The following is a 20124-nucleotide window of genomic DNA, read 5'->3' as shown; positions in this document are numbered from 1 at the left end:
TGAAGGTTTCTGTGAGCTGTCACCAAGTCCCTGACCCCAAGACAGCAACAGACCCAATGTTTGTCAACCTGTTACCACTTTTTTTCTTCTTTTTAAAACCCCAATTATGGAGGAAAAAAGTATCAGCACACATGAACATAGCTTGAAATCCGAGGAGCCTGAGATGCCTGTGTCTCTGATCAGGCCTTCAAAATCAAGGGATGGCAGGTCCAGGACCTGTCAAATCACAACTCCTCTCCAAGAAGAAATAGAGGTTTGGGGGTATTTGTGTGTAGAGGTATCAGAAACAGCTGAGAAGTAGGATACATCTGTCTGCTACTCAGCTACCAGAGCAAAAGAAATCCCTGTGTGCCCATGTAATAATCTCTTGGCTTGTTATGAGCCCACAAAACCCTTTCAGGCTGTTACTACCAATTTTTCCTCCTTATGGAGACAGCTGTGCTTGGATCCCAAGTGCTCAGATTCAGTCAAATCTGCTTTTGGGTAGAGAAAGAAGCAGCGTGCTGCCTATTCTGCACCACAGCCCTGTCTGGAAGTTACACAGAGATCAAACCACACTTTCAGTCACCGTGGCTTTGCACTGCAAGGCTTTCAGATCCAAAGCCAGAAGATGGAAATCAAATGTTTCCAAGTCACATGATGACTGAGCTGATAAGAAGTATTGAATTTCTGGAATGCAGGCATTTTGGAGGAAAATGTATCACTTTTCAGTGGCTATTAGAGTAGATGAACTTCTCTATACAAGTCATACATATTCAACCTGACAAAGATAAGCTTAGCAGCTTCTGGCTAGTCATCTGTAGGAAAAACAGTACACAAGGAGGGCTTCTGATGCATCAATAATTAATCTCTGTTAAAAAACCCCTATTCCCCAACTTCACCAAAGAGAAAACTGAAAAGGTGAAAGGGCTTGATTACACCCCAGAAGCTCCAGCTGGTGCTATTGCTCTGACCCAGGTTACTCAGGGTCCAGCATCACAGAGCAGATGCTGCCCATAGCAATTTTTGCTGCAGCTCTCTCAATTCAGGAGCACATTCCAAACAGCAGCATCAGTACAGACAAGTGAGCCAAGACATTTGTAGTGTATTTTTGAAGAACAGTGAGGAGCTAACCAGTAGCTGCACTTGGCCTCCAAATCACTGCCAAAGCTTGTATGTAAACAGCATACAGAGGTTTTTTTCTTCTTAATGCTAAAAGCAAGGCCTGAACCAGTTTCTATACAGTATCTGTTTTTACTTTCATACCATTGTTTCCTTTTGCTAGACATCATGCTCCTTCCTCCCCTTCCCTTCCTCTCCAGTGTCACAAGGTTGTTTAGAAAGCAAGTCAGACCCTCACCCTGCTGCATCAACAGTTTTACCTGCTATGGCAAAACTGTCAGACAAACTGTGCCTATCTGTATCTTAGAAGTACCAAACAAATATTTTTACTTCCATTTGACCTTTTAAATCAGAAATTAAAGCAATGGTATATTTAATATTTCATTGGGATCTGTTACTGGATCTAATCTGCTGCTCTCTCACCATCGGGGGAACATGGAATTATTAAATAGGAAGTTCCCTAAGTAGATTGGAATGAAATCTTGTCTTTTTCAAGTACAGCATGTTCCATGTTACAGAAATTAAAACAGCTATGTGATCCTTGTGAGACCATTGTTGGCAATAGATGCGTCCTCCCTTCCTGCATTCTCCTCCTTTGGGTTTATACGGGAAGAATTCCACATTCCCTCATAAACATAATGACTACTGATGCTTCCCTCACCCTCATAAACTCGGCACTGGTATTTGCTTAGCAATTCCCTGGCACTACTACCAGTTTCCATAGCAAAGGATGCTAATGAGACTGTAATCACAAACTCAAGGAACTGCTGAGGACTGAAAGTCAACCAAACCACACATGAAGCAGGATAAAAATGCAAAGTATCCTTGGAATACTCCTACTGGGAACTCCCTAAGAGATAGTGGGAAAATATTCCCTTTAGAAATCCTGTCCTGAGCAGAGCATCCAAAGCCTATGAGACACTGAGCTAAAAATTCCCGAATAGATCTGATGTCCAAAACTGAACCATCACAAGTAGCACAGGGAACAGATCACAGCCAAATCTGCCCCTTCTGCCCTAAAATGGCTCGAGATGAAACAGCACAGACAAGGCTAAAGAAGGGCAAGCTGCTCCTGCAGACTGGCAGTGATGTCTGCTCCAGAGGCCACTTAGGCAGCTGCCCTGTGCCAACAAGTGAGCAAAAGATGGACTTCTGCAGTCCAAAATCGGCTGCCAGCAACCCTCTTGCACTGAAGGCTGTCCACTGATACCCCTAGCAGCCCAAATTTGCCCTTCTCACCTGAGCTACAGTCAGAGGGACAGAAATTCACCATGCAAAGATTGCTCCTTGTTCCTGCTGTCTGCCACTATCCCTGAGCAGGAAAAGCATTACCTCATCCAGGATAAGCATGGATACTGATTCATTAATTTGACACTTTTTAGTGCTAATGGTGCCCCTAAATCATGTCAAGTGCAGTGGATTTTTACATTAGGACTAATAATAATAACCCATCCAATTGCCAATATGCAGGATTAATCTGAATTTTCCCCTTGAAAACATTTTTTGTGTTGTGTAAGCCTTTAAAATTACAGATCAGTTTCAATTTGCACAAACCAAGGACTAGAATACAACTGCCATCTTATAACACATGCAGCCTCTGTAGTGCTCCAATTTCTTCCTCAAAGGCCTAGTATGCTTTAAACTAAATTATTCTACTTCCCCTGCTCCCCACCACCCCACAAAATAATTGAGATTTTGTTTACGTGTTCTCTTGCTCATTTAACTTTTAGGCTGTACGTGCTGTTTTCTTTCAATATTTCTCAAGACAGTAATTCTTACTTCCCTGCCAAGAAATAACTGATCACTGATTCATCACAACGAATGCCAGAGACTAGCAATCTGACACATTAGCTATTTTTAAAAAATGCATTTAAATACATTTTTGGGACAAAAATTATGTCCAGAATAGTTTTTAAATACTGTGCTACATGCCTCTAGGGATGGCATTCCATTTCTGGAGGTAATACAGCTTCTCAGTTACTGCAGCCTTGAGCAGCTATAAAACTTAATGTCACTCCTCTGCACAAACTTAAAGCAAGTATGCATGTATTCTGGGCAGACTTAGGTAAGATATGGACCAGGAGCATATGGGTTTTAATCAACACTTGGGCTTTCACACTGATTTTTAACTAGCACAGAAAGTCAGGGTCACTAGCCACAAGGTTTTTCTGCTCTTTCCTCCCCCTGCCCCCCCTGACAACATTAGAAGTGGGAAAATGTCTGTCTGCTTGTATCTTTAATGGATCCCCTGCTGCAAGGAGCATTTTCCCACCACAGAACTGTCCCTGCAGCTGCCCTTTGTCTGGAGAAAGGCCAGAGGGGTCACTTGTTGGTGGAGCATCATGACAGCTGCTCAGGAGCCAGCTGGTCACCTGCAGCCATTTGGGTTTTCCTTCCTCCCACTGCATGGTCAGACCTGCAGTTACAAACCCACAGGCTCTGCCCCAAATCATCCCACAGCAAATGCCAACAGGGAGATTGCCATCCCATGAGTATTTGGCTGGAAGGGACCTTTGGAAGTCACATCCCATCCTCCTGGATGATTGCCAATGCTAAATCAGGTTTGCTGTGGTTATGTCCAGCAGAAACTTGAACCCCCTTGAAGGATGGAGTTTCTCCCAATCCCTCTGGTGATCTGCCCCAGGGCTGCACATTTTCCCCATGATGAAGATTTTCCCAACATCCCAAGATTCAGTTTGTGATCTTTGCCTCTTATTACACCATCTCCCACCACCAAGGAGAGTGTCATCTTTTCAGATGCCCTTCAAGAGACTGGTGGCTACTGTTACATTTACCTCCTGGTCATGCCAGTACTTGGTTGCTAGCACTAGAGATGTGACACTCTTCACAAAGCAGTCACCAAGAGGATCCTTCTGGAGGGTTGTGAGCACTGGGCACCTCCCAGCTGATGTTGCCAGTATTTGCAAACAAGCCACGTAACATCCACGCCAGTGGGTGTGTTATATAATCATGTGTCTTGAGTCAGAGTGCCAAGGGCAAGATTCTCTGCCAGGAATCCCTAAGCAGCTGCTCCTTCAGTCCCCCTGCATCCCTCATGGAGGAGAGGGATAGGAGATTGTGTTGCCTTGTGATCAGAGGTTCATCAAGCACCACCATGTAACCAAGAAATACAAAAGACATAGAAAAAGACATGAAGAATCGCTGAAGAATGTTTTTTTCCAAGACAAGGCTCAGCCATATCCATAGAAATCTTGTGCAAGGACATACCAAAGAAGATTGCTGTGGAGCTAAGTCCAAACAAGTATCACATTCCAGTGTTCAGCAAGTGCCCATGTGGGCATAATCACCACCACTCAGTGCTGTCCAATTTTAGTGACAGAGCTCAATTCCAATACATTCTACACTCAGTACAGAGGGGGAAAAGGAACCTCAACAATATTTAAAATAAGAATACAATAGGTCACTGAAGCAGAGCAACCTAGCTTCCCTACAAGACAGCACCTAAGTCCTTTGGGCTCTTCTTTGAAAGGCCCTTACTTAGGACAAAAATCACAGCAGCAGGAAGCTGAAAGCTACACATGAATGCTGATCAGTTCCTAAGGCCAGCTGTACCTGGCTCTCCCTTCTCTTGTACATACAAACTGCCTCCCCAACCCAAATAGGTGCTGGAGGCAGGGCCACAGTTCATGAATCCCTTCCAGCCCTGATGTTCCTTAAATGCCTTATTTAGTTGCTCCTGCAGAGAAAGGGAAAAATAGCTATTTGGTGTGTCTTTGACAAAAAGAGATTTTAATAGGATTCAGAAAGGTTTAATCATATTCCCCAGGCAGGATTGGGCTGGATTTTATGGAGAAGTCAGATCCCAAGGGTGTGTAATTCCTGCCTCACAGAAAGCAGTTGTCTCAGGCTTCCAGCAAAGCATTACATTGCAATTTGCAGAGGGTGAATTTTATGGGGTTTTAGTGAAGTGACCTAGAAAAAGCTGTGAGGCTCCACTTATCTCTGGATACCTAAACAAGGATGTGATGCTCAGCTGCTAGATAAGAGTTTGCTTCAGTGATTCATTGATTTGCAGTGACTTAAACAGAGCTGTTTGCTTTGTGAGTCAACATTTCACAATATTTGGGTGCAGGACCTGACTCCCAACCACCCTGACGAAGTTGTTTATGGATAGGAAGAGATTCTTACAAGACTGGAATTGACTTGATACACTAATTTTAAAATGGTATCTTTCTGTGACCTTCTAACTGCAATAATCCTAATTGCACTTAGCCAGCTGAGAGGATGATGTCACAATGCTGACAAATGGGCAAAGGATGGGATGGTTTGACTGCACTACTGTGATCTTGGTAAATTAATTTCATGGCCTTGTGCCTTGTATTCCTGCTTGTTAAATTGGAGGAAATTAAAACCTCATTGCTTCCCCAATGTGCTTATGCTGCCTCTTCAGATGATAACTTTTCAAGACATGACAATGCAAAGCAAAGCACAACCCATGAAGAATACTAAAGCAATAATCAATACCATGCATTTTTTTACATCAGTTTGCAAAAGTGATTTGTTGGTTGTAAATTGCTGTGGGCTCATGACAAGAATTGCAGAGAACTCTGGTTTTCAGAAATAAGAGGAAAACTGCTTTTATAGGAAGAACTTACAGATGGTCAGTAAGCAAAATAATCTTACTGCCCACAGAAATAAAGCGATTAAATAAAATTCTGAAGTGCTTTATTTACAGTAATGGGAAAAGAAATCAAAGTGAGTTATTAATCTGAGACATGTAGGATTAAAATAAATTTGGGAAGATAAAAGGAAGAAACACAGAGATAGTTACAGTTCAGTTAAAACAGCAGAGCTCGTTTTACCCATCACATGCCCTGAGCAAAGTTCAGCAATAAACCAGGGGCTTGGTTTGAGAAAGAAGGACATTTTCCTTTTCTAATTCAGGTGTGTTCATAAAAAAGGAATTATGTTTGCCCTGGGAATTACTTATTTCTGGTGTGCTAACTCAATTCTTTTAGGTTGCCAGTTGAAGTGCTGTGGATCACATGGGAAGACTCATTACTTGTCTAGTGAAAAGGATGTGAAAAGATCCATAACTGATTGATGTCAGCTTCCTCCCAATTTCCACTCCAGCAACACTTTAAACTAGGTCAGAGCATTAATTTATTTTTGTATGAAATCTCTCCTCAGCCCATCCAGACTCCCATTGGCTAGTTAATTAAAATCAGCACCATTATTTGGCTGCTACTTTGCAGCAAGAAGAAGAAAAAGCTAGTAATTATCCACTTGGGGAATAAATTAATTAGGTTACTATGTGTTAATGCTCAGCAGCTCTCTTGTAGCTAGAAGCCAGAGTCCTTTCTGTCCTGCCTGGGTTTCTGGAAGGTAACTGGGTCACAGGAACATGTGCCTTGGCTTCAGCCTTTGCTGTACTTCCTCTTGACAAATCTTTGTTGAAGATAATCTCCTTAAAATAGAGGCTGTTTCTTCCTGCCTTCTTGTCAGAAACCAACTCCCTGAGCACCTTACAAGGACCTTGGAAAAGTTTGACTTCATGCTGGCAATGAGCAGGGCTTTCCATTCTGGAGCAGCCTCCAGAAAGCCAGGCAGGGCTCCTCATGAGGTTTTGCCGGTCACCCACTGCAGGCTCCTGCACAGCTGTGCCCCAGATGCCTATTGCTCACAGGTATCATCCCATCGAGGTAACACCCATCACACCTTGCCTGTGTGCAGTGGGAAACTTCTGTGCAGCAACATTTAGGCAAGCATCTGATTCCTGTTTTGGGATAGGTCTGTGCCACTCAATGGGCAAAAAAGTGATGATGCTCACTAATTCTTTAAAAGAAAATCCAATGTCAATAAAATGTCACTTATATCCTGACTGTTGATTTCTACTATGGAAATGCAATTTCATGCTTTGGATGTGAGGAAGAGCTGAAGAGATAATTGCCAAGGTAGTAAAATCAGAGAGACCATGGCAAGCAGATAGGTTGAACTAGGGTTAAAAGGAAAGAAATTCTCCCCTAGCTGGCCACCAGAAGAATTTCCCTGCAACAGAAGGAACTTGTCTGTGTTGTACCAGAAAACTCCTGGTGTTTGAAGCCATGCATTTTGTGCTGACAATACAGGTTTTACAATGACAATACAGTTTTTTTGTACAATACAGGTTTTAGTCCTAAAGCCAAGTACCATTTTCTCAGTTATTCACATTACATCAGCAGTATCCATAGAGATATGCCATTGTGCAGCACCTCTGAGACTGAGTACCACAAACCTGCAAGCAAATCCTATAATTCTGTCTTTGCAAAACCATTCCCACTGATAACTGAATCCCTAATGCCAACATTCTTTCTTTCTTTCTCCTCTGTAGGGAATATTGTTGGCAGCTTTTTTCAAGCCAGCCTTCACACCCCATGGTTCCTTTGCTATCTCTATCCAAGATACTGACGTTGTTAGAAGTTCCAAATATGGTGCAGTATTTTGTCTGGAAAAATAATAGAATCATGCCTATTCTTTGCAATCTGAGTATGATTAAAGACAAATGAGGCTCCTTCCAAACCCTCAGCTCTCATGAACTCTTCATCTGTCTTCCAATTTTAAGATTTTGTCAATCTGTATCTACCTCTAGTTTATCTGTAGTTTGTGCAAGATGCAATCACATCATGAGATAAAGAAGACACAATGATTACATACTTAGAAGGAAAAAGCACAGTTGTAAAACACTGATTTATCCTAGAATTTGTTCTCTTAACACAACAGTTGAAAGGTAATGTCTGATGTAAACAATGATAATTACTACCTCTTGCCTTTTGAATTCTGGCAATTGCAGTGAAGAGGCTTTTTACTGCTTGTAAAATAATGCCTAGTAGTTTAGTGCTTATAAAGTAGCTGTGCACACTGAGATATAAAGCAGCCAAACATCATAAAATAGAGGTAAGATCTCAAATCTTCTGAATTTGAAAAGTTACACACTTATATTGGCCCTGTAGGCTTTGCTGACCTGTGATGAGGACTGGTTCCTTTCCTTCCCTCATGCCAGTCTCTACAATGTTCCCAACCCTTGCCCTCCTTTAAAGAGGCATTCAGTGGAGAAGTCACTACATCATTGATGGATTCAGATGCTGGATCAGGACTTTAGCAAATCAAAAAATCACTTATTGAGTTGGGGACAGCTGAGTGGAGTGTAGGGGGCTTATGGACATGCTTTCCAGCTAATAATTTATTCCCATGGATAATCCTCCATCGTGCAAACAGTCCCACTGAACACAGGGATTACAGTTAAGGGCAGCAGGATGAAACCCTGAGATAAGATGCACAGTAAACAAAGTATGATATTAAAGCTATTAATTAATGTGTACTAATAGGCAGCTAATGAAGTCAGGATGGCCATGAGTCATGAAGCTTCACTGCTTCCTGAGCTTATCAGAAAACTGTTCTCAGTGCAAAGCCAGAGTGCCATTTTTAAATATAGCTACTGTCCATAAGCTGAGGCTAGGACCTATCTGTGACTGGGCAACTAGAGGTGACAATGTCACCCAGGGTGTAAAGTTTCAACAGAAGCTCAGTGCTTTCTGTTCAAGTCACTCTGCCTGCTGTCCTCTCAGCTAGTGATAATTTTGCTTTATGCTTTTAACATGCTTGGTTTCTTTTGCCCAGTACCCTGAGAAAAATCAAGGTTTACTTATCTAGGCAGTGTGTTTATATTTTCCAATACATTCTGAATCCATACACTGGTTTTGGACTATATTAACAAAGGAACAAGGCCATGGGAAAATACGTCATGAGGCTACCCCATGTCATTTGCAAGCCAGATTCCCAGCACCTGAAGCGATGCAGGATCTGCCGTCTATCTTTACTCCTATTTTCATTCTACTGTATTACAATATCTGTTTTATTATGCCACTTGTTCTTGTAGTTTTCTTATTGAAATCTGGAAAATCCATGTACCATCTTGTCCACTTACCGTCCCAGGGTAGGATCTTGGTCATGTAGGACAGAAGGTGCACCGGCAGGACAGGAGAGGCAGAGCTCACGTGCCACTTCTGAAGGAAAGCCCGCTGCACAAAATCAGCCTTTAAAACACACAAGTGGGAAAGAGATGCTGACAAAAACTTTTCTACTCCAGAATCCGCACTATTTCATTTTAAAAACATTTTGTGAAAGGTGCTGCAACTCAGTTGATAAATACAAAACCATCTCTGAGTGGTGAAGGCATTTTGTGCAAGTGCATCAGTTGGAAAAACAAGGTATCTTTGCTTTATCTCTGCAGTAGTTTGAAAAATACTTTCCTTGTTGGAACAAAAAGGATTTTCTGAATACTTATTTTTGTAGAAACATCTGTTGTGTGGGAAGTTATTTGACAAAAAAACATACCTCTTTATTTATATTAGAAAGTTCTAGAAGTCTGAAGCATGATGCAAAACAAAGCAAAGAGAAATAAACAGGAAATGAGTGACCGAGTAGTCACAACCTTTTAAGGTCAATTGCCCTTGCTTTGGATTTAAGTTGAACTCTTTCCCAATGGGGATTTTTTTTTTAATGGAATTTTCTCTCTCTTCTTTTGTCTTTTTTTTTTTTTTGTGACTCCTTTTCCTTTCCTGCTGTAATTGAATTATTCCCTTTGTTCCTCTAGAGGGTTTGAAAACACAAACTTTATTTCTACTTCACACTGGGTGTGACAATGCCTATGCACAAGTCACAAACTGTGCTTCAGAATATGTCAAACCCTGGTTCATTTACTGTCTTTCCAATCACTTTGATTGGATTCAGCCTGATCCTTGGTATGGTTCAGGATCCTTTGCAGAAGACCCATTGGATAAAGGAATTAGAAAGCTCACCTATGAGTTTGTTGAGGCGAGGCAGTCTCCTATCTCAGAATCATCCTGCTCCATTCAAAATCCTCCCTAATTCCATCCCTGGGATTTTGCAGGTACCTCATACACCCATTCCCTAGAAGAGTCCTCATTCCAGGCAGCATCTAAGAATCTCCACAGATTTTGACTGCATGCACACAGTCCTGAGATCTGCTGAAAAAGAGGTTTCTGCCCTTGGATTCTCAGTATTCATTAGCATGGAAGACCTTATTGCGGCCTTTCAATACTTGAAGGAGGCTTGTAAGAAACATGGAAAGGAGGGAGACCTTTTACCAGGGCCTGTAATAACAGGGCACAGGGTAATGGTTTTCAGCTGAAGGAGGGGAGGTTTAGATTGGACATCAAGAATTAGCGAAGCACTGGAACAAGCTGTCCAGAGAAGTTGTGGAAGCCACATCCCTGGAAGTGTTCAAGGCCAAACTGGATGGAGCTCAGAGAACCCTGATCTAGTGCAAGGTGCCCCTGCCCATGGCAGGATGAGATGGTCTTCTAAGGCCCTTTCCAATACAAACCATGCTATAATTCTGTGTTCTTTAAAGCTTCATTCCAACTCAAACCCTTCTGTGATTCTAGTTCCAGTGAACAAGGGTGAATGTTTAGTCTCCAAAAAAAGTCCTTTGAGTTTCTTGTTATCCTTTTACACAACTTATGTTCTGAGCTCACAGGATACTGGAACTCAGGTTTAATAATGTTAAAAACTGGTTCAGTTCTTGAGGGCTGTAACTATTTCTGGATCAATACTTTGAATGAAAACAGTAGAAATAATTACAGCTGCATCTTGTTCTAGAAGAGAGCAGGAAAACACCACAGGCATGCCATTAACACTGAGAATTTCTGTGCTCATTTTACTCCTCAATGCTACCCATTCATTTGTACTTTAGAAATGTGGAAGTTTTGTATAGTGCCTAACTGGTCGTAGTTCAATACTATCAGAATTTAAAGGCAAATACCATTTCACCTTGAAAGTATGTGGGTGCAGTTTCTGGAGCAGCCTCTCTCTCTGTAACAGTCTAAGCCCAAGGCAATTGCTAACAAAATTGGTGAGTGCCTCAGATCACCTCCCTGCAAACCAGAGAAGCTTTTTTGGCAGCCCAGAGAACTGCAAGGTGCAACAAAAAGATACTTTCTGCCATCTCAAAACTGTGCCCCCTCTTCTGCCAGTGGCACCCCCAGGGAACTTGTGTTCTGTGCTGCTCTGGGTTCAGGATGACCCATCAGCCTGGAACTGCAGCACTGCTCTTCCACACCAGGAGCCTTCCCCACAGACTCTTTTAATCATTATTTCACCCCACTCCTCAGCAGGGTCAGGTCCCTGGAGGAAGAGCTGCAATACAGCACGGAGGTTTTGCCCTTCTGCAGTGCTTCCAGCAAGAAGCAGTTTCCCTGGATTGTGAGCAGCAGCTGAGCTTTGCAGCTGCTATCTCACTGCAGAGCTGCCAGCAGCACCAGGACAGAGGCTCACACACTTCATTTAATCAGTCATTTATCTGTCTGGGGCCTGGCTGTGCTTTATCTGTGCTGCCCATGCACACAGGCTTGGGACCAGGCCAGTACTCCAAGTACACTTGGATGTGTTTTACTCCTGTGGCTGAGAGCAGCTGGGCAGGATTTTCAGTGCTTTTCTGTGGGGCTTTTTTTTCCACATAAAAGAGTGTTCACATCAACCAGCAGCCTGGCTTTGAGTTCTCACTACCTCACACCAGTTACAGCCTAGACTTTGCAGCTCTTATTTTGCTGCCTTTGGTCCTGGTACTCTTTTTTTTTGTGATACTATCCATTGAGCACTCCAATAGATTTTGCAGTGTTTCAAGAGTTTATCTATACCTGTCTGCAGTGAACCTGATAAACCAGTTTTTGCTATCACACAAATGCTATGCATTGTTCAGCTGTACAATGTCTCTTTTATCACTGATCTTGGATTTTCATGGGGGTTGCTCTTAACTTTTAAAGCCTTGACTGAAAGGTAAATGGCAAACTTGTGAACAGCTTCACATGGTGAACTGTCAGACTCAGCAAAGGATGCTGTTATCTTTAAAATTACATAAACCCATATCTATCCTCAGAAGTTTGAAAATGAGAATTCTTTCTTCTTCCCAGCTAGGAGAATAAGAGTCAGAATTACTCAAAAAGTTTTCTTGGTTTGTATCTTATTAACCTTATTAACATTAAAAAAAAGTTTTTTTGATATTCCCAATGTTGTGGGCAGAACAGGGATGTTTTGTTCACAAGAGTTACTGGCTGAGCACAACAGAGAGAGCTAAGAGGACAGAGTAAGCATAAAGTAAGGGACATGTTCTCACATTTCCCCTCAGAAGTCCACTTTGAGGTGGCTCACTCTCTGTTTTAAACATCAATTGATCAATCTGTTTGAGCTGCTCTTTGTCACAACAAGCAGCTCCCTAAAAGCTAAGGACAGCTCAGCTCCTGCCTGCTGATGTCCCCACTTAAACCAAGACAGCTCCAATATTCATCCAGCCTGAATTTGAATTGTTTCAGCCCACTGACTCAGCACAGAGCTAACCTCATTAAAAAGCAACTAACCAATCAGCAACAAAACAAAACCCGAAGCAAACCCCCCCCACTTTCTGACAGAGAATTGTCCTAGAACAGTGTAAGGTTAGGCAAGGGCCAGAGAGAGTACAAAGGGCAGGTAGGAGTGCAGGAGGAGGTGTAGCAGAGCCAAAATGCTGCAGCCAGATGCTAGGCTGGCTTAAGGCAGGGACAACCTCAGCTTCTGCTCAGGCTGAGCTTTGCTCCCAAGAAAGAAACTCTCTCTGTGGTATGGCTGCATTTCCAGGAACAACAGCACAGGTGTTGCAGTAAGCATGGGAATTGATACTATCTAATAACCATAAAAAGGAAGATGATATTTCAGTCTACTTTTAAAGACTTTCATGTCAATAACTGAAATGTAAACCACATCTCTCTGTCATTAGAACTATGTGTGCTAGATGGAGGAGAAATGCAAGAGATGGAGGACAGGAAAAGCCAACATTTTCTCCTGATTAGATTAGTCCCATTTACTTTCTCCATATTGGCATTTTCAGTAGAGGCACACTTGAAGAAATGTTGAGTTTGGAAGTACAGACACCCAACAGACAAAAAGCAGCAAATTTCAGGTCCTTTTGGTGTTCACACAGGTCACTGAGAACATAATTTTCCTTCTCCCCTGCAAAACACTGGGCACCACCTCACCACAAACCCCACATTGTAGCTACTCCTTACCTGCAGAATTCAAAGGAAGCACTTGCATCACTACTACTGTTGTCTGGCAGAGCATAAAGGTCAGCCTCACATTTCATTTAAAACACAAACATGACCTTTGGAATGGGATTTTAAATGACAGCAGATTCAAACCTTCCTGCTGTCATAGGAAGCTCTGTCTCTCCTTATCTGAAGGCATTCTTCTGTGTTCTTGAGATTAAAAAAGAAGAAATAAACAAAAGCATTATATGTGTCATATTCCATAACTGCTCTTCATTTTCTGACTATTTTCATTGTTTCTTACACAGTGAAATGGGTACTGCTGGGGAAACTAGCAGAGTACAACTGCAGAGTTAACAAGGTGGAGCTAGTACCACAAGACGGTTTTGTGCAAGAGCACAAGAGAACACCTTGTAATTGGCATGTAAACAGAGCTAGGAGTTCACAGAAACCACATAAACATTAGTATTTACAAATGAATGTAAATATCTAGATTATTAAGTTATGAATATAACCTCAGTTTTATATTTATATGCAAAGAAACATGAGTGTAGAACTTATTCTACTTACATTAAAAGCTAAAAGGTTTCCCATTTGCAATTGACTTTGGCCAGTTTAAATGTGGTGCTGTAACTGTGTGGTCACTTGATTCCTTCAAGTGTTTCACATGCAAACCACCACCACCAAAACCAAGCAAACAAAAAAGCCCCAAAATCAAACAAAAAAAAAAAATCACAAAACCAAACTCCCTCAAATTATATATGTTTCCTTTCAGAAATTATAAAGTAGCTCAGATCAAGAAGAATATCATGCTGGAACCCCCAAAACTAAATCACAGCATGTCTCATTTCAAATAAAAATTTAATGCCTGCAATATTCCATTGGCACTTGGGGTTTTCTGGAGTTTGTTTTTTTTTTTTTTTAAACTTTTTAATATTGCCAAATTATACAGAATTATTAACAGTGTTTGAAACTGACTGAATTTTTGACAGAGGAAAGTCAAACTCCTCTTTTTGTTATAAATTTGATTTTTTTTAATAGTTGCCATAAGAGAGTTTCATTTAATATTTATGATACTTTGTACTTGTTACTTTGCTACTTTATATTTAATGATGCTCTCACAGCTCACTTTGCAAAGCTCTAGAGACTAATTCTCACTGAAGAATGTCTCAACTTTCCCTTCCACATAAAAATTGGGACTGGGAGGATGAGAGGGGAGTAGAGAAGAATCAAAATTGGGGGGAAAACCCCTAAAAACCCCATAAATCAATGTCCCAGTCATAGAATGGTTTTGGCCATGAGCCCTTCCAGACAAAGGGCATCCACGGCTTCCCCCAGCAGTAAACATTACAGAAAAAATGCTGTTGCACAAATGGCAATTTTTCTAGTATTAATTTCTTCTCATTCTCCATGAGACTGAGAGGCTTTTGCCATGCTGACAGCATGGTTCTTTCTTGCTATTTTTTCATATCCCTTAGCATCACTTTTCTTTAGTGCTCATAAACTGTCCAGATTTCCCATTAGGTGGTGATACAGCAATATTCTCAGTGCCAGAGAAAAGGTCAGAAGTGTATTTTCAACTATAAGTGATCCTACAAAAGATCAAAGAACATTAATTTGACACTGCATGCCTAATGCTGTGCCTTCATTTGCACAGTTTTACTAGCTATTTTTATTCACAATTACCCATCAGACCCAGAACAACTGCAGAAAAATCAAGTGCAGTAAAATGAGGAGTGAAATTCATCTGTAAATGCAGCTTTCATCAGCTGTGAGCACTGGTGTCAGTAAAACCAGATCACTGGAACTCAATGCAGGCTATGGAAAAGAAAGTACAGCTGTAATTTGGTGCTCACAATCTTTATAGCTACTTGTAGTATTAATGAAGCTTGATTATAGGTTGAAACTTTAATTCCGGCAGCTGAAGAAGACTCCATTGGCTACAGAAACAGACATAAAGCCTGAAGGCGTTTCCCAGTGCCTTTTCAGTATAGGTTTGCTAGTGCATTGTAAACATCAGCCTCAAGCACTTATTTCCTGCACTTGGGCAAGTATTTGTCTCATTATTTATGAAAATCATTTCAGTCCCATCTCAGCCAGTGCAGCCTCAAGGCTGCTTTGATTTTTCATTTACAGCACACAACACCTCCAAGCAACCTCATTCCACATCGTCAGGGCAGGGAACAAGACACAGTGAGAGGGATTCCCCATGAACCTTCAGCATCTTCCTTTGGCTCTTGCACTCCTGCTCAGGGGCTTCATCACTATGGTGCCACTGCCAGAACAAAGACAGAATATTTTACCCTCTGGTTAAGTATTAGCAATTCTCATTCACCTTGTTAAATTTTTATTCAATAAGAAAACATGTTTTCCTTCAGGTGCACACATGGTTAAAATAGAGTTTGTGCTTGCCCACTGGAAACAGATCTCGTAACCTTGTGTTTCTGGATCTCTTTGGGATTTTTCAATTCAACACAGGTTCTATAAGATAAAACCCCATTTCCCTTGTTTTGTTTTTATTTTTTTTCCTGTATAGAAAAGGAAAGCAGATCATCAACCTTAGCTTTTTCAACAGACACTTAAAAAGAGTTCTATAAACTGATCCACCTGCTCTAATTGCTGCACAGTTTTATGCCATGTTGCATCATGGCAAAGTATGAGTTTATCTGACCCAACCATATTGAAGCAACTCCTTAGGGAGGAAAAAAGAAAGTGTGCTGGCAAGCTTAATTATGTATAGACTTTTCTTAAGTCAACATAAAACAGTCTTTTCCATCTCACCCTTTTCCAAATTGCTCCACACTGATGCGCATCTTTAATAAAATGAACACATGAGTACTTCTTGAATCCATTAAGGGTCTAAATTATAACTTTTAGCTACAGTGAATTATGCAAGGGAATGCAATATTAGTTAGAAAAAATTAAGCCCTTTTCTTTTTTGAAATTACCACTAGGGCTGAATGAGACCAAATATTACAGTTCTAGTTTTTAGCAAAAAAATTAATGGTACATCTTTATACTATATCTGGCATGACAGCAAATTTTTGAAAAGTTTAACACACCAAACTATGCTTGAAAGTGCTCAATTCTATCCCTGCTTTACAACAAATTCCTTGAAATAATAAATCTTAAAAACAGGGAAGAGAAAACAAGTAGGCAATTGCTTTTTTAAATACTGTTTTCTCTAGAGTTTCTTTCTTCCCTCAGTAGCAAACACAGCTGGAGAAGTGATGCTCCTAATGCTTTCCTAAATACCAAGGGTTTGTAATTAGAGTAGTTCAAATCTGTTTAACGAGGGAATTGTTTTCCACCAGCCCTCCCTCCTCCTCACCCAGAGGAATTCCTCTTACCTTGATCATTTAAAAATTAGCTGCTTTCAGCTATAATTTCCTTTTATTGCATACCTCCCCCTACCTTTCTTTCCTTGAAGCTCAAAACACTAACATAGAGACCTCAGCAGCTGAGATGCATTACACACTTTTCTAATACACAGCATCTGATATTAGCATTAGCTTTGCCAACAACACCCAGTGGAACACCACAAACTGCTTATAAACACAGCTAGACCTGCAGGGCAGGAATAAACGGAAAATAGTCCTCTATTTAAATGGCAGATTGAGCGACAACATAGAGCCGCATTCCTGTAGCAGCACTAACTCCCAACACAGGATAAATGGTTCCTTTGCACACAAAAGCTTATAGGGACAGATGGTCACCATCAGAACAGGTAAGAGCAAGAGGCCTTGAGGAAAACAAAAAAAATCTATCGTGTGCTTGGCGCCACAGGCTCACACCCAGCTTAAACCACGATAAACCCTTAGGAACTCCCTACCCCTAGGGTAACCTTACGCTCTCAGGCTGGTAGGGAGGACTCGGGCTGAGGTGACTGGTGAGGAGCCGAATCGCGCCTCAGCAAAGCCGCCCCGCAGCCCTCACGCGCAGCGCCCTCAGCGCCGCGGCTTTCAAGGGAACGGCGCGCGCCGCTCCCGCCCCGCCCGCCCGGCCCTGATTGGCTGCGGCGGGCAGGGCGGGGCGGGTCACGCGCCCGCGCGCTCCCGGGCAGCTGGTCCGGCCGCGCCGCGCTGCCAGCGGCCCCGCGCCACGGGGCTGCAGCGCTCCGCCAGGTCAGTGCGCGCCGCCGGCCGAGCGGGACTGCTGCAGGGGCGTGTGGTGGCGGCGGCGGGTGCGCGCTCCTGAGGAGGCCGGGTCGCGCTGCGGCGTCGGGAGAGCGCTGGCGGCGCGCTCTCTGAGGAAGGTACCGGGGGAATGGCGGGCGGGAGCGCTGGTGCTTGGCTCCCGGGAGAGGCGGGTAGGGCAGAGCTCCCCCGCCATGCGCAGGCGGCCACAAGGCACTCCCGCGCCCCTCACAGCCCCCATGCGCTGCCGCCGCCCTCCGGCCCCGCCGCTATCGAGGAACGGGCCCCGCCCCGGCCCTTCCCGCGCTCCCATTGGCCGCGGCGGGGCCGCGGGCGGTCACGTGGCCGGCGGGGGGCAGTTGGAACCGGTTGGGGCCGCACCGCCCCGGGCCCTCCCCGGCGGGCGGGGCGGGAACCCGCGAGCCCGGGCCGCGCCGTCCGCAGCCCCGCGCACAGCGAGCGACGGAGCCGGCGGGGCCCGCAGCGCGCTGCGCTCCAGCAGGTCTGTCGCGCCGCCGGCTGCGTGTCGCGGTGCCGGAGGGGCGGTCGGTGCGGCGGCGGAGCCAGCTCTGTTCGAGCCCCGTGCGGAGTGGGCGCTGAGGGAGCGGGGAGGAGCGCGCCGTTCGCGGACCACCGGCACGTCGCCGCAGGTTCCGCGAGAGGCGGGAGGAGCGGCGCCCGGGGGCGGCCGCGGCGCCGCCGGGCCCGGGGCGGGGGTGCCGTGCCGGGAGCGCTCCCGGCGCTGTCTCGGTGGGTGCTCGGACCGGGGAACGCGGGGCCTACGGCTGTGTGTGTTTGTGTCGCCGCCCGAGGCCCCGGCCCGGGGCGGTCCCGCGGCTGCCGCATTATGCAAGCGGCCGCGCCGGGGCGGGCCCGGGACGTGGCGCGCCGCCTCCCGGCGCGGCTCCCGCTGCGGGCCGGGCCGTGCGGGGCGGCGGGCAGCGCTCGGCCCGTGTCCGGCGGGGCGGCGGGCAGCCCCCGGCCCGTGTCCGGCGGGGCGGCGGGCAGCGCTCGGTCCGTGTCCGGCGGGGCGGCGGGCGGCCCCCGGCCCGTGTCCGGCGGGGCGGCGGGCAGCGCTCGGTCCGTGTCCGGCGGGGCGGCGGGCAGCCCCCGGCCCGTGTCCGTGCAGGGCGGCGGGCAGCCCCCGGCCCGTGTCCGTGCGGGGCGGCGGGCAGCGCTCGGTCCGTGTCCGGCGGGGCGGCGGGCAGCGCTCGGTCCGTGTCCGGCGGGGCGGCGGGCAGCGCTCGGCCCGTGTCCCGCGGGGCGGCGGGCAGCGCTCGGTCCGTGTCCGGCGGGGCGGCGGGCAGCGCTCGGTCCGTGTCCGGCGGGGCGGCGGGCAGCGCTCGGCCCGTGTCCGGCGGGGCGGCGGGCAGCGCTCGGTCCGTGTCCGTGCGGGGCGGCGGGCAGCGCTCGGCCCGTGTCCGGCGGGGCGGCGGGCAGCCCCCGGCCCGTGTCCGTGCGGGGCGGCGGGCGGCCCCCGGCCCGTGTCCGGCGGGGCGGCGGGCGGCCCCCGGCCCGTGTCCGTGCGGGGCGGCGGGCGGCCCCCGGCCCGTGTCCGGCGGGGCGGCGGGCAGCCCCCGGCCCGTGTCCGGCGGGGCGGCGGGCAGCCCCCGGCCCGTGTCCGGCGGGGCGGCGGGCAGCGCTCGGTCCGTGTCCGGCGGGGCGGCGGGCAGCGCTCGGTCCGTGTCCGGCGGGGCGGCGGGCGGCCCCCGGCCCGTGTCCCGCGGGGCGGCGGGCGGCCCCCGGCCCGTGTCCCGCGGGGCGGCGGGCAGCGCTCGGCCCGTGTCCGGCGGGGCGGCGGGCAGCGCTCGGTCCGTGTCCGGCGGGGCGGCGGGCGGCCCCCGGCCCGTGTCCCGCGGGCCGGGCGCGCTGCGGAGCCGCTGGGCTGTGGCGGGCGTGGGGGTGTGCGCTGTGCTGTTCTTTGTCTCGGCTCTGCGCTAAAGGAGCGCAGCGGTGATGCTGCCGGCTCCTGCTTGGGTGGTATTGATCGCAGAGAAGCTAATGAGGCAGCTCTAGATTAAGCTGAATTTTACAGATTAATCTGTTACCTGCACCTTAACCATTTTTCTCTTTTTCCTTTTCGTTTAATAGCTTGTCTTGTTAGTATTAGTGTTTTAATTTATCAGAGCACACAGTTGTTAGATGGATGTTAACCTTCAGCATATATAAAATCTTAATGGTAGGGTGAAATAGTCCCATTTTAGCACTGCTTCCTGTAAAATAACTGTACCAGATGTTAAAAAAATAGGAGGTTGCCGTTGGTCTTGAATAGACACTAGTAGCCCAAGCTGCCATGTAATTAGTCTTTGGTAAAGCACATAGCCCCTCAACAGAATGGATCCAGGCTTTGGGAACCTGTTAAAAACGTGGTTTGTTGAGAGCTGTGGGTAGCATTATACATGTTATTTGTCCAAGTCATTCCTAAGTGAGGAACGTTAGTGTGATCACAGAGAACTAAATTACTGCCTGCCTAAGATCTTGTCAGCCGTATGTTATTAATAAGCAGCACTTCAGAAAAGAGGAATCAGACTGACACTGCTCTGTCTCTCTTACAAACGTGCCCCGGCTGTTTCCTGTCTGTTTCAAGAACTTCGCAAAACTGCTGTGGCATAGCTGAGGCAGAAGAGTGTCACATGGACAGGTAAATGCCAAATGCTGAAACAATTAACTTATTTTTACTTAAAACAAAGCAGATACATTGTGGGTGAACAGAGAACCACGGCTGACGTGGCCCTGCAGATGGGGAGCTAAATTGATACTGCAAATACAATCCTCAGGATACTTGTGTATTAGTGTGATGTAATTTCAGAGGTATCACTTGAGGTTTGCTGCTTTCTAAACGTCAGCAT

At 45.9% G+C, this 20124-nt stretch overlaps 1 protein-coding gene and 1 long non-coding RNA gene across 8 annotated transcripts in view; one reads left to right on the top strand and one right to left on the bottom strand.

The window, feature by feature from the left end:
- Positions 1 to 6696: 6696 nt before the first annotated feature.
- Positions 6697 to 17088, bottom strand: LOC110474861 (uncharacterized). The gene is made up of 5 exons (XR_013339569.1): positions 16989 to 17088; positions 15355 to 15414; positions 13161 to 13349; positions 9026 to 9134; positions 6697 to 6838 (listed from the first exon to the last, which is right to left on the bottom strand). It is a non-coding gene; the product is annotated as an uncharacterized LOC110474861 (long non-coding RNA).
- Positions 17089 to 17175: 87 nt separating this feature from the next.
- Positions 17176 to 20124, top strand: part of GPCPD1 (glycerophosphocholine phosphodiesterase 1) — a 41824-nt gene continuing 38875 nt past the window's right edge. Inside the window, exons 1-2 of one of the 7 annotated variants that reach the window (XM_021538619.2) lie at positions 17231 to 17263; positions 19863 to 19916. In XM_021538619.2, coding sequence (XP_021394294.1) covers positions 19909 to 19916 — 8 coding nt within the window. In that variant the 5' untranslated portion in view covers positions 17231 to 17263; positions 19863 to 19908. The other 6 variants (XM_021538618.2, XM_077781830.1, XM_021538623.2 and 3 more) reach the window with 6 other exon arrangements.

This window comes from Lonchura striata, chromosome 3, assembly GCF_046129695.1.
Source record: "Lonchura striata isolate bLonStr1 chromosome 3, bLonStr1.mat, whole genome shotgun sequence".
Taxonomy (NCBI): Eukaryota; Metazoa; Chordata; class Aves; order Passeriformes; family Estrildidae; genus Lonchura; species Lonchura striata.
This window is presented reverse-complemented; position numbering and strand designations above follow the sequence as displayed.